Source organism: Culex pipiens, chromosome 3 (assembly GCF_016801865.2).
Source record: "Culex pipiens pallens isolate TS chromosome 3, TS_CPP_V2, whole genome shotgun sequence".
Taxonomy (NCBI): Eukaryota; Metazoa; Arthropoda; class Insecta; order Diptera; family Culicidae; genus Culex; species Culex pipiens.
This window is the reverse complement of record NC_068939.1, coordinates 110,340,503-110,353,275: the sequence shown is the minus strand read 5'-3', so window position 1 is coordinate 110,353,275 and position 12,773 is coordinate 110,340,503. Positions and strand designations below refer to the sequence as shown.

The following is a 12,773-nucleotide window of genomic DNA, read 5'->3' as shown; positions in this document are numbered from 1 at the left end:
TCGTTTTTTCATTATTATATCACTTACATCACATCACAACACATCATAATTATTTTGTAACAAAAAAACAATATTATAAAGCTATCCATTGAAACAGTTGTTGCATCTATTTAAATTTATTCACCTATTCAATTCATCATACAATTATCAATTCGACATAAACAATATTGATTGATTCCCAGATTGGAGTTCGATTTGCTTTCCCCTCAAAAATCAGACCGCACTTTTAACTCATAACAATGCGAATGCGAAAAAGACAGTTATGCAAACATGGGCTCTTCTACCTGTTTAGTCATCAGTCAGTTTATCAATCTATTTAAAGATTCTTTCGCTCAACAGATAAAAAAACATATAGGCGTCATCCATAAAGTACGTCACGCTCAAAGGGGAAGGGGGGTGGTCGCAAGTGTGACAGAGGGGGGGGGGGGTACGTGAGACTGAAACGTCACGTTAGACTATTTCTTTAATTCTTTAAAAATACATATAGACAAAAAGTTTAATGTTTGATAAACTTTAGTCATAAATCAAGGCTTTAAGAAACAGAGCTTTTGATGATAAATTTAATATGCTTGAAAAAACTATCCAAACGCAACCTGTAAAAATTAAAAACTTTGTCGATTAAATTCCGAATTTAAAAATAATCTTTTTTAAAAATCATGGTGCGCATTGGATCGACGTCCGTTGTCTCCAGAATCAATGATTCACCCTTCAAATGTACGCATTGTCCTTAGTATGCTATGACGACTAGGTGAAAATTACGACGCCCCATGTCAGACGGTGAACACGTGGCAGAACATACACTCAAGTTTTGGGTCAGAAACATTCTTTAAAGTAATAAAATTACAATTATTGATGTTCCTGTAACAATTTGAACTATTCTTAATAACGTAACATGATGATTTTGTAATAATAATGCAATCGATGCTTCTCCACGTGTTCACCGTCTGACATGGGGCGTCGTAATTTTCACCTAGCCGTCATAGCATACTAAGGACAATGCGTACATTTGAAGGGTGAATCATTGATTCTGGAGACACCGGACGTCGATCCAATGCGCACCTTGGGGACAGAATGGACAAACCTAATTCCTTCTGGAATTTGTTCCTTGGACCATCCCCTACACACCTGTCTTTATTCAGAATGAATCCATGTTGTCCCCAGACCTGTAGGAACGATTGAACGAAAAGCATAAAAATCCCATAGTAATTTACATGTAAACTTGAAACCGCTGGGGACAGGCCAATTCTCAACCAAATGGGCTGATATTTGGCATGAGAGTCCCTATGGGTATCCTCTACTAGGGAAACCTCGGTTTGCCTGATTCTGAGAACTTTTTTGTTTGGTTGAAACACCCTAATATGTATACATGAAGGTGGGTCTTTGCAGACTAGAACAGGATTATAGCCTTACCTCATTGAGGAAGGCAAAACTGAAACAATTATGCGTACTTGAGCAGTGATGAGACGAGAAAATGTTGGAACCGTTATCTGGGGTGAATTGGGACACATAGAAAAGACCCGATTCGCTCCAGATGACGATACTTTTAATGAGTTCCAAACAAAGTACTAGAATTTTTGCGACAATTATGCGTAGAACGGCAGATCCCTTCTTTTAAAATCCTTAAGGCTGTTGGAAATGTTTTTCATAGTTTATGTCGCCCCTCCCTTTAAAATCAGTCTGAAAAATCAGGGAGCAAAACAAATATTTTTTCAAAAGAAAACTTCAACATTTTTATGGAAATAGAAATCTAATCAACTGAAAACAATTTGAAATGCATTTTCCTATGTATGTATGTATGTATGTATGTATTAGGGTGGGTACGTTTTTCAAAAAGTTCTCTGATCTAGTTTTAGTATGGTTCCCCTTGTAGGGCATGCCCATAGGGACTTTCATGCCAAATATCAGCTCATTTGGTTGTAAACTGGCTGCGCGCATCAGGGTTAAAGTTTACATGGGAATTACTATGGGAAATTGGAACTTTTTGTTCAAACGCTCCTACAGGTCTGGGAAAATCACGCGCCAACTTCTGGTATGGTCAGGCCTATGGGGAATGGTCTGGAGAACACTTTTCCCGAAGAGAGCATATGGATTCGTTGTCCCTAGACCTGGCGCATCGGCAAACAATCCGATGTCTCCGGAATCAACGGTTTTTCCTCAAAAAGCATCAAATTTTCCTTAGCATGCTATGAAAGCTTGATGAACACCGCGACGCCATACGTCAGGTAGCTACCACGTGGGTGAGAAACGGCTAGAATATTCAATTGCAAACCTTCTTTTATCTAGAAAATGATCATTTCAAGTAATCCTGATATTATTTAGACGAATTCAGAATTTTTGCTTAGCAAATTTGTATTTTTTTGCAAATATTTCAACCACGTGGTAGCTGCTTGACGTATGGCGTCGCGGTTTTCATCAAGCTTTCATAGCATGCTAAGGAAAATTTGATGCTTTTTGAGGAAAAACCGTTGATTCCGGAGACATCGGATTGTTTGCCGATGCGCCAGGTCTAGGGACAACGAATCCATATGCTCTCTTCGGGAAAAGTGTTCTCCAGACCATTCCCCATAGGCCTGACCATACCAGAAGTTGGCGCGTGATTTTCCCAGACCTGTAGGAGCGTTTGAACAAAAAGTTCCAATTTCCCATAGTAATTCCCATGTAAACTTTAACCCTGATGCGCGCAGCCAGTTTACAACCAAATGAGCTGATATTTGGCATGAAAGTCCCTATGGGCATGCCCTACAAGGGGAACTATACTAAAACTTGATCCGAGAACTTTTTGAAAAACGTACCCACCCTAGTATGTATGATCCCCATACCCGCAGGCAACTTGGTCCCGAAACACATGTGAGCGCTAGGTGAACAATTCGATCATCTTTTACTCCATAATCTGTACACCCACGTGCATAAGTTTTTTTGCACGAATTTTAGTGCTACAAATACCGGCGCATATATCAAATGGTTTCCCTTTTCCCTACCCATGCGCCGAAAATTTGTAGCGGGTGTAGGGACACTTCGCATAGACGTCCTTGCTCCCATCACGTCATTGAGGGTATGGAGCGACGAGAAATTAATAAGCATGCCCCCTCAGTCGAACCTTCATTAGAGAAGCAGGCAATCCAAAACTCACAGCGAACGACCAAGGGAACACCCTACCGCGTATATAGTAAGGTGGTGTAGTTGTCTTCATTGAAATGTGTGAATGTTAGAATAGATGAAGGAGTTATTTGAAAATAATAATGGAAAGCTCTCACCAAAAACACGAAATCTTCAAGAACAACTCCAATCGTCTAGCCAAGTTCCAGTTGGATCTTCCCTTTTCTTGAGTTCTTGTCTTGAATCGGTCTTGATCACACAGAACTACTGACAGTACTGGTACCGTACGATATATAGCATGCAACACTTGTCGGAAAGGATCAGCCTGCCTTTAAAATAATATTTCATCAAAATGGATTGATCAAAAATATTTTGAATTTTTGTGAAATTCCATTGAACAGTACGGCAAAAAGTTTTTTTTCGACGAAAAAAAAAAATTCGTCGGTACATAGATGTTTTGAAAATTAATTATTGCAGAACAACTGGACAGGTGTAAAATGCATTTTAATACACTTTTTTTAATAACATTTTAATACCATAGCTTGCAATTTTATTTTTTTTTTTCAAAACCCTGATGAACTTTTGTCAATATCTGTTTGGCTATTTACTGTATTATAAAAATCACGCAACACTTTTCTAACCTTTTAAAAATTAACTTGGCTGACTGCTTTTCAAATAATTAAAGCTGCTTATTTTACTAATTGAATAGACACTATTTATTTCTTGTTATGGAAATGTGTACACTAGTCAATCAGAAATATGTTATATTTATATTAGTTGTTCAAACGTGACAAATTCCGATTCTCAAAATCATCATAATAGTTATATTAAACATTACTCAGTATGTTCCTGTTCCAATTGTTCGCAGCATAAGTTCTGCATGTTTAGTAATTGTTGAGATCGGAATTTGAAAATAAAATTAACCCTTAACATTTCCCAAACCACTAATTGTAATTACTGTATAGCAAAATAAAAAATAAAGCGAAGCTTTTAAGTCAACAAAAAATGACAAGAATTTCACTCATCGTTTAAAATAAATTTTCAGCGTTCCGGTGCGCCGTGATCGATCCGCCTCGATCGGGTCGATTCCGGTCGTGGAGCAGAACCGCACAATGGTCTTCCTGATTGGCCAGACGGATCTGCGGCTGATTAGCCCCGATCGCAAGCAGGTCCTGCTGCACAAGGAGTTCCGCGACGTGGCCAGTTGTGCCCAGGGCCAGAAGAACGCCGACCACTTTGGAATCATCTGCCGGGACATGAACAACGACGGCTACATCGGGTACGTGTTCAAGTGCCAGTCGGAGAACGTCGCGGACGAGATTATCATCGCAATCAGCCAGGCGTTCATGGTATGCTCGGAGCAGAAGCAAAAGGACAAAGCGACGGCCCAGATCTACTCGTGCGAGCACTGTCCGATGTTGTGGTACCACAAGCTGTGCTCGGACACGGAAGGGTTGAGCGATAAGAAGACGCAGTACATGATCTTCAAGCGAATAGACACCACACTGACGGACGACGAGCAGCGACTGCTGATGGAGAAGTATCACGGAGCGGAAGAAGCTGCCGGGCACAGTCTGGGCGAGCAGAACCAGTTTCTGATGATGCTGTTGAGGGCTCACTGTGAGTCCAAGCAGCAGCGCCACGTACACGATACGGCCGAGAACAGGACGGAGTTCTTGAACCAATATCTGGGTGGGAGTGGAATCTTCATGAAGGCGAAACGATCGCTGACGAGTTCATTCGATCACTTGCTAAAGCGCCGTACGAGCAAGGACGACTTCAGCGGTAGTGTCACCTCGATCAAAGATTCCACCTCATCAGGAGATCTGCGAGCTGGAAACGATCTGGAACCCCAGCCGAGATCTCGTGCATCCACCATCGGATCCAGTCCTTCGTTGAGCCGGAAGAACTCGGACTTTGGCGTACCGACTGCAGCACCGCAACTCAAATCACCCATGATGGATATGTAAGTTGAAGCGTTATCCGATTGATTCTAACACGCATAAAAACATTTTTCCACTCCACAGCTTCATCAAGGTTGGCAACAGTCCGCGGGAAAACTCCAGCCACGCCGGCTCGTGGCGCCAGGCGATGCTCCATCGGGTCGTAACGCCCTCGAAAAATCTCAAAGTGACCGGCACCGAGTACATGTCTCCGCTGAGGAATCCCCACGTCAGTACTCGGAAGCGAACCCGCGCCGAGTTGCGCGAACTGTGGCGTGTGGCCATCAAGCAAACCATCATCCTGAACCGCATGGACAAGGAGAACGCGCGACTCCAAGCGCGCCAGAACCAGATCAAAACGAACGAAATCAAACGCATCAAGCTGGAGTACGACGAGATATCGAGCTGCGACCAGCAGGCGGTTGAGATCTGGGAAAACTTTCTGAGCGCATCCTCGGCGGAGGCCGTCCACACCCGCAAGGATCCCAAAGTGCTCTACCAGGCGATCAAAAACGGAGTTCCACGCGCCAAGCGGGGTGAAATCTGGAAGTTTCTGGCTAATCAACACTCGTACAATACGCCCCCGGTGGACACGACCGATTTCCCCAACTACAACACTCCGTACCAGACGCTGCTGAAGAATTTGACCGAGCATCAGCATGCGATCTTTATCGATTTGGGTGAGTTTTCGGGGGTTCGTCGCTATTCCGGGATGAAGTCACCGCTAATTTTGAATTAATTTTCGACAGGACGAACCTTCCCCGATCACAAGTACTACAAGGACGCCCTCGGGGTGGGTCAGCTGTCGCTGTTTAACTTGCTCAAGGCGTACTCTATCCTGGATCCCGAACTTGGTTACTGCCAAGGGTTGGGCTTTATCTGTGCCGTTCTGCTGCTGCATGTGAGTATTGTTTTGTTGGTTGACTTTTGACGTAGAGCTGTGATACCGATGGTTTCTTCTGTTCCTTCATACTGCATACTTCGATTTTCTTCCTTCCTCGATATTTTCTCTTGCTTGAAGAATCTCTTCCTCGATATTGAGCAAGAATTTGGTAATTATAATTAACCGAAATGCATTGAAGATTTAAAATTTAAACGAAAAACTTACTACCCGAGCAGACGGAAATAACTTGGGAAGGTCAGTTTTTGATATTGTGAGAAGATCGAATTATGTTATTGGGATGATCGGATTAGTTGTTAAAATAACAAAAATCAATAGTAAAGATTTGTTCGAAGAATAACTTAAACTGTTATTATGTTGTTATTGCAATAACAAACCAATAACACAGAAGGAATTATGAAGGAATAACAAGATTTGTTATTTTGTGCGGAGAGGTGGAGCAGCATAATAACAAAAAATGTTATTGAACTGGTATCGCGAGCAGACGGAAATAACGCGGGAATAACATTATTTGATATTGGAAAATACTAGGCCAAATACATTTTATGTTATTTATAACAAGATTTGTTATTCGCCGTTATGATTTTTTTGTTAATGGATTGTTATTGTAATAACAGATTAATAACATTTTAAGTTATTCTTCGAACAAATCTTTGTTATTATTTTTTGCTATTTTAACAACTAATCCGATCATCACAATAACAGTTGGCGGTATTCCTCCATAACAAAAAATGTTATTCCAAAGTTGTTCTGGCTTTCAACCAATAACAGACCGATAACAAATTTTGTTATGATAACATAAACTGTTATTCAACTCTTGTGCAAAAGTTGATTGTTCAAGAAGAATCCATAACACTTTCTGTTATTTTAAGAGTATTTGTTATTGAAATGGCATGAATTTAGTTATTACCGTCTGTTCGGGATATGTCTCCATAACAAAAAAAAAGTTATTATTTTGGTTTATTTGTAATTTGCAAATAAACCTGCAGTTGCCATAACTCCCCTGTACTAGTCAGGGCTGCAGAGTCGGGTACCTCCAAGCGACTTTGAATCCATACTTTGAAGACAACTCCGACTCTGGATGCAGGATATGACGTCAACGACGACTTCAGCTCTCCAAAAATACCCGACTTCACAGATTCTGACTCCAAGTAAATGTTGCTGAAAATTAGCTGAATCCGATGCCGGTCTCACTCCAGCTCGAACTTCAACGTCAGCTCCGACTTCCTGGCTCTGTGAAAATAATAACAGTTTTTGTTATTCACACTTCAAAAATTCTCAATAAATAAATCAATTCCGTTAGGGAAAATAACAAAATTTAAAAAAAATGAACTCTCAAAAGTTAATTTTATCGGATTAATTTTAGCTTGAAACCCCATTTCATGGTGAAATAATGACCCCGATGAAATTGGTCAAAATTATTTCATAGTTCTAGCCAATTTTAGTAAAATCCCTTAGGGGGTATATCAAATAATTAAAAAAATCAACTTTCAAAATTTCAACTTTTTAGAATAATTTTAGCTTAAGGATCCCATTTCATGGCCAAAACAATGACCCCGACGAAATTGGTCAAAATTATCCAATAGTTCTAGCCAATTTTAGCAAAGTCCTTTAGGGGGTATATCAAATAATTTAAAAAATCAACTTCCAAAATTTCAACTTTTTAGAATAATTTTAGCTTAAGGACCCCATTTCATGGCCAAAATATTGACCCCGACGAAATTAGACAAAATTATCCCAAGTTCTAAACATATTTAACAAAAGAAAAAATAATAACAGATTGTGTTATGGACACTTAGAAACTTTTCCATTTGTGCGATTTATGGTTATTTTATTTCTAAGTCAGTATATCGAACGAATAACAAATTTTGTTATTAGGAGAGTTTTTGAAATGTATAACATTTCCTCTTATTAGCGTGTAATTAAACATTTTCAATATAATATCACTTCAATACCAAATTTTGCTATTTTATTAGAAACTGTTGTTATTTTTTCTTCTTGAAGTTGAAGTTCTGGATAAAATAATAACACTTTTTGTTATTTTGACAGGATTTATTATTGAAATATTATTAATTTTGTTATTACCGTCTGCCCGGGATATATTGAAATCAAGGTCCCGGTTCGTTGTTTTGCTATCATTTAAATCTCCTACGTAAAAAGCAGATAAAAAATCATTAAAATAATTTATAAAACTAATCAATGTTCCCATTCTTCCCCACCACCCTTTTCTAGCTCGAGGAGGCGGACGCGTTCGATCTGCTCAAGCATCTGATGTTCAAGCGGCAGATGCGCGCCAAATATCTGCCCGACATGAAGCAGTTCCAGCTGCAACTGTACCAGCTGTCCCGCCTGCTCAAGGACCACATCCCGGAGCTGTACGACTGGTTCGACCAGCACGACATCTCGCCTACGCTGTACGCGGCGCCCTGGATCTTGACCGTGTTCAGTTCGCACTTTCCGCTGGGATTCGTGGCCCGGGTGTTTGACCTGCTGTTTTTGGAGTCGTTCGATGTGATATTCAGGTGTGCGATCGCACTGTTGGAGGTCCACAAAGAGCAGCTGCTGCAGCGGGATAACTTTGAGGAGATTATGAACTATTTGAAGACGGTCGTTCCGAAGATCAGCGCCGATGTAATGGAGAAGGTTTTTCGGAATGTGTTCAAGTCCGATTTCTCTCGGCAACTGATCGAATACCAAGTCGAATATAACGTGCTGAAGGAGGAGATGACTTCGCAGAATCATCACTTGGAAAATTTTAACCGCGTGAAGGAGGAGAACCAGCAGTTGGAAACGCAGCTGCAATTTGCTCAATCTAGCTTGGCGCAGCTGGAGAAGACTCGCCAGGCACAGCAGAACCAAATTCAGAACCTACAAACGCAGGTTCAAACGCTGGAGAACACCGTTCACACGTTGGTTCGGTTTGTCGAGCATTCGACGGAGAGCAAGCCCGACTACGTGCTACCGAACGAGGTTTGCCGGATCTTGCAACAGGTTCAGGAACTGCAACCACAGCACGGCCAGCAGAAGAAGCGATCGCCTATTTTTGTCGATCGGAAGATCGGCAAATCTATTTCATTCAACAGCAATTTGGGCCTGGCGCTGAACGTGCTGGAGGAGGCCAACGAGGCGGACAGCGCCAGCGGAACTCCGACCAAGAAGAAACCATTCTTTCAGAGCTCGTTCGAGCAAATCCGCCAGCAAAAGGCCGGTCTGCGCTTGAACAAACTGGACGAGTGCAACAGTCCGGAGCACGGATCTGCGGATCGGAACGGTGGTGGCGCCGGCATGAAGCTGAACAGTGCCAGCGATGACAGCGGAATCGCCACCCCAATCAGCCCGCAGATGCACGCCCCGTCGACCACCCCGATGGTGGCCGAGTGTAGACCGTTGGTTCCGAGCATGCTCGACATGCACCCGCTCAGCGGCGACGTCAACGTACAGTTCAACGGTACAACCCAGCTCAAATCCATCAAACCACGGGTACAATCGCGACAAAACTCGGTCTCGTCGATCGTGAGCGACCTCGGCGATCTCGCCGGCCAACAACCCGGCTTCATGAACCGCAGTTAACAATCAACCGTCGGGTTGGACCGCTAAACCCGCGGTACGATCGCATCGCAGAGCAGCTAAACACTAGAGCAAAGACACACCGTCACACACATTACGCTATGATTATCAACTTTAGTATGCAAATTCACCACCCAGCGTAAGCGCGCGCATTCGGAACGGATATATATTCTATATTTTAGGGATAAAGCTTCTCAGTCTTGCATTGGCAGCGCTAGTGTATTTAATCAAGTCTTGCTTTGGCGAACAGTGATATGTGGTACTACTAGATTAAGTGTGTAGGGAATCCCTTCAGTGCAGTAGAAATTAATGCTTTTTGATACCCCAACTGCGTGGAAGGTACAAACTAGGGGCAACCACCTTCACAATCCGCTTCCGCATTGTTGTTACTACGAAAATTACGACACAAAAAAAAAACAAAAAAAAACTAAATTTGCACTCACACCGGCTTGGTTCCAGAATCAATAAGGCATCACAATTGTTGCAACCCTGAACATAATCAAACAAACTTAAATCGTTCGACCCAAAATGAGATATTTAAGAAGAACCGAAACAATACTCACGTGCACGCAAATATTACCAAACAAAACAAAATAAGTCAATCGAATGGAGTCGCGTGGTACGTCAAGAACAATCCATCAAGCGTCCCCATCGGAATCAGATTCGTCCCACAAACAAAAATTCTGCTTGCACAAAAATCGAACGTGACGCAAAAAAAAGTTATTAAATGACCGGCATGATATTCGGTAGCATATAAATTGTACATAAAAAAAAGTCAAGAAATGTGTGAAGCAAACCTACCAACAGTATAAATGTAATCAAGGATCAAGCAAGATACCACAACCAAACTCAATAACCGACGCCAATTTCCTGCTTGCATGCGCATTAGCTGTAGTAGTGGTGAAGCAAAACCAAGCAAATCCTTGTGGTTCCCAAGACAGACAGAAAAAAATGAAACAGAGAGCGGTTATTTACTAGAGCTCCAAAGCTGCCCCCGAGTTTTTTTAGAGGAATCAGAAATATCGGAATGAAAAGTGGTTGAATTCTTCAAACGCAGGTGTCTTATTTCGAGCTTATTTCGTTTTGTCACGTGGGCGCCGAGAAGGTGACTTTTTTTAGTTGTTGATCGTTGTTTTGTTTGTACTATTTTTTTAGGTTTCAAAAAGCTGTTTTGTTTTTTTTTTACTTTGATGACTATTTAAGCAGGTTTGAGAAGGGTTTTAGCGAATAGCTAGTTTTAGTGGATTATTTTTTAAATGTGAAAATTGATATTCAATGAAATTTTGTTGCGGACTTAATAATCGGTTAGATTGGAATGAAGAGTGTACTTAAGGCATAGGTTAATCAAGTGTAACCCCAATTACCCCAATATTCGATAAATATTTACTGTACCCCAAAATATATAGCATTGAGACATAAATATGTACTATCTATATTAGTATTCAATAAAAATACAAACAGTGACAGTCCTACATCCATATATCCGCAAAACTGTGAAGTTTCATTGCTTTTTAATTAGTTTTTACCTATCACAATCCTTTAAATAGTGTTCCATCCAGGTAGGCCGTAAGAGAGAGAAATTTAGGGAATTGTTACCATTTGTTATTCCACCCGCTTGCTATGAGCACATGGGGCTGAACCACGCCCCACGTAATCACGTGTAACCATGGGAATGCGTACCGCTAATGCAGATGGCCGTCCGTCATAACGTGCTCTTCCTCTCAGTACCATTTTTTGTAGAGCCTTGAAACCACTGTGGACAATTATAGGAATATTGTGGTGTGACTCATTTTTGCCTTCCTCACCTTACTGAGGAAAGGCTATAAAATCACTCGAAAAATGAACTTATTAATTTTTTATAGCAAAATCAGGTTAACCTAGCAACATGGAACGTTTTGCCCAAGTTAGGGTTGACTCTTTTGCTGAAATCTATAACCCTGCTGAGACGGAACCTACAGTACACAGAAAAAAAAATCATGGTAATATTACATCTGGGAAGGGGTACATCTTTTATGTCAGAAAAAAGGTGTGATTTTACTTCTGAAAATGTGTAATTTTACCACTTTTCTGGTGTAATGTCACTTTTTCAGTCTAAATTGAGGTAAAATTACATCATAAAAGAGGTAATATTCAACCTTCCAAAATTACAGCTTCCAAATTTACATTATTTTTTTCTGTGTATGTAAAAAAAGTATTTACACCCCTTGAGCACTATGCACATTTTGTGATGAAACATGTAAAAAATTTAAAGTTTGACAGGAACCTAGTACAACGTTTTGTTTAGAAACTCATGCCAAACATTTTGCTACAAACAGCTCATGAAAAGATGATTTCTATAAAAAGTTATATAACAAATACTATTACGAAAATAAAAAAGGTGCAAAAAAAGTTTGTACACCTTTCGAAAAATTAACATAAATAATGTTATTTGTTGACAAATCACCATAAATCCAGTCTTTCAACTCCAAATAGGCATCCTTGACTGATTGAAAAAATAATTTGGATTGAATATAAAGTTTACTAACTACTTAGTATAAAAGTTTATATAACTCTGGAAATTCTATATAAAACTTATCTAAACTTAATTTTGCAAACTTTTAATTCAACTAAATGTCAATATATTACCATAGAATTGCTAAATAAACATTTTGGAGTGGGTATAACACCGTTTTGGGGGTATTTGTATCGATAGAATAGATTTTTCGTTGGAATTTCGTACCAACCCGGAATTACGTCGTCGGAAAATCCGTGTTCACCGTCTGACATGGCGCGTCGTAATTTTCAGCTAGCCGTCATAGCATACTAAGGACAATGCGTACATTTGAAGGGTGAATCGTTGATTCTGGAGACAGCGGACGTCGATCCAATGCGCACCTTGGGGACAGAATGGACAACCCTAATTCCTTCTGGAATTTGTTCCTTGGACCATCCCCTACACACCTGTCTTTATTCAGAATGAATCCATGTTGTCCCCAGACCTGTAGGAACGATTGAACGAAAAGCATAAAAATCCCATAGTAATTTACATGTAAACTTTAAACCGCTGGGGACAGGCCAATTCTCAACCAAATGGGATGGTATTTGGCATGAGAGTCCCTATGGGGAAACCTCGGTTTGCCTGATTCTGAGAACTTTTTTGTTTGGATGAAACACCCTAATGTATATTATATATATTTTTAAATGAACATTCCAATTGAGTTTCCTATTTAAGATGACTCCTGGATATATCACTTCATTGGAAAAAAAACCTATTGTTATCCCAGGAA

The 12,773-nt window shown here is 40.5% G+C and overlaps 1 protein-coding gene across 3 annotated transcripts in view; it reads left to right on the top strand.

The window, feature by feature from the left end:
• LOC120422358 (TBC1 domain family member 4) overlaps positions 1-10,989 on the top strand; it is a 53,859-nt gene extending 42,870 nt beyond the window's left edge. For all 3 annotated transcript variants that reach the window (XM_039585766.2, XM_039585765.2, XM_039585767.2), the window contains 4 exons: positions 4,142-5,062; positions 5,124-5,719; positions 5,789-5,940; positions 8,173-10,989. In XM_039585766.2, coding sequence (XP_039441700.1) covers positions 4,142-5,062; positions 5,124-5,719; positions 5,789-5,940; positions 8,173-9,510 — 3,007 coding nt within the window. In that variant the 3' untranslated portion in view covers positions 9,511-10,989. The remainder of the gene's footprint in view (positions 1-4,141; positions 5,063-5,123; positions 5,720-5,788; positions 5,941-8,172) is intronic.
• Positions 10,990-12,773: the final 1,784 nt, after the last annotated feature.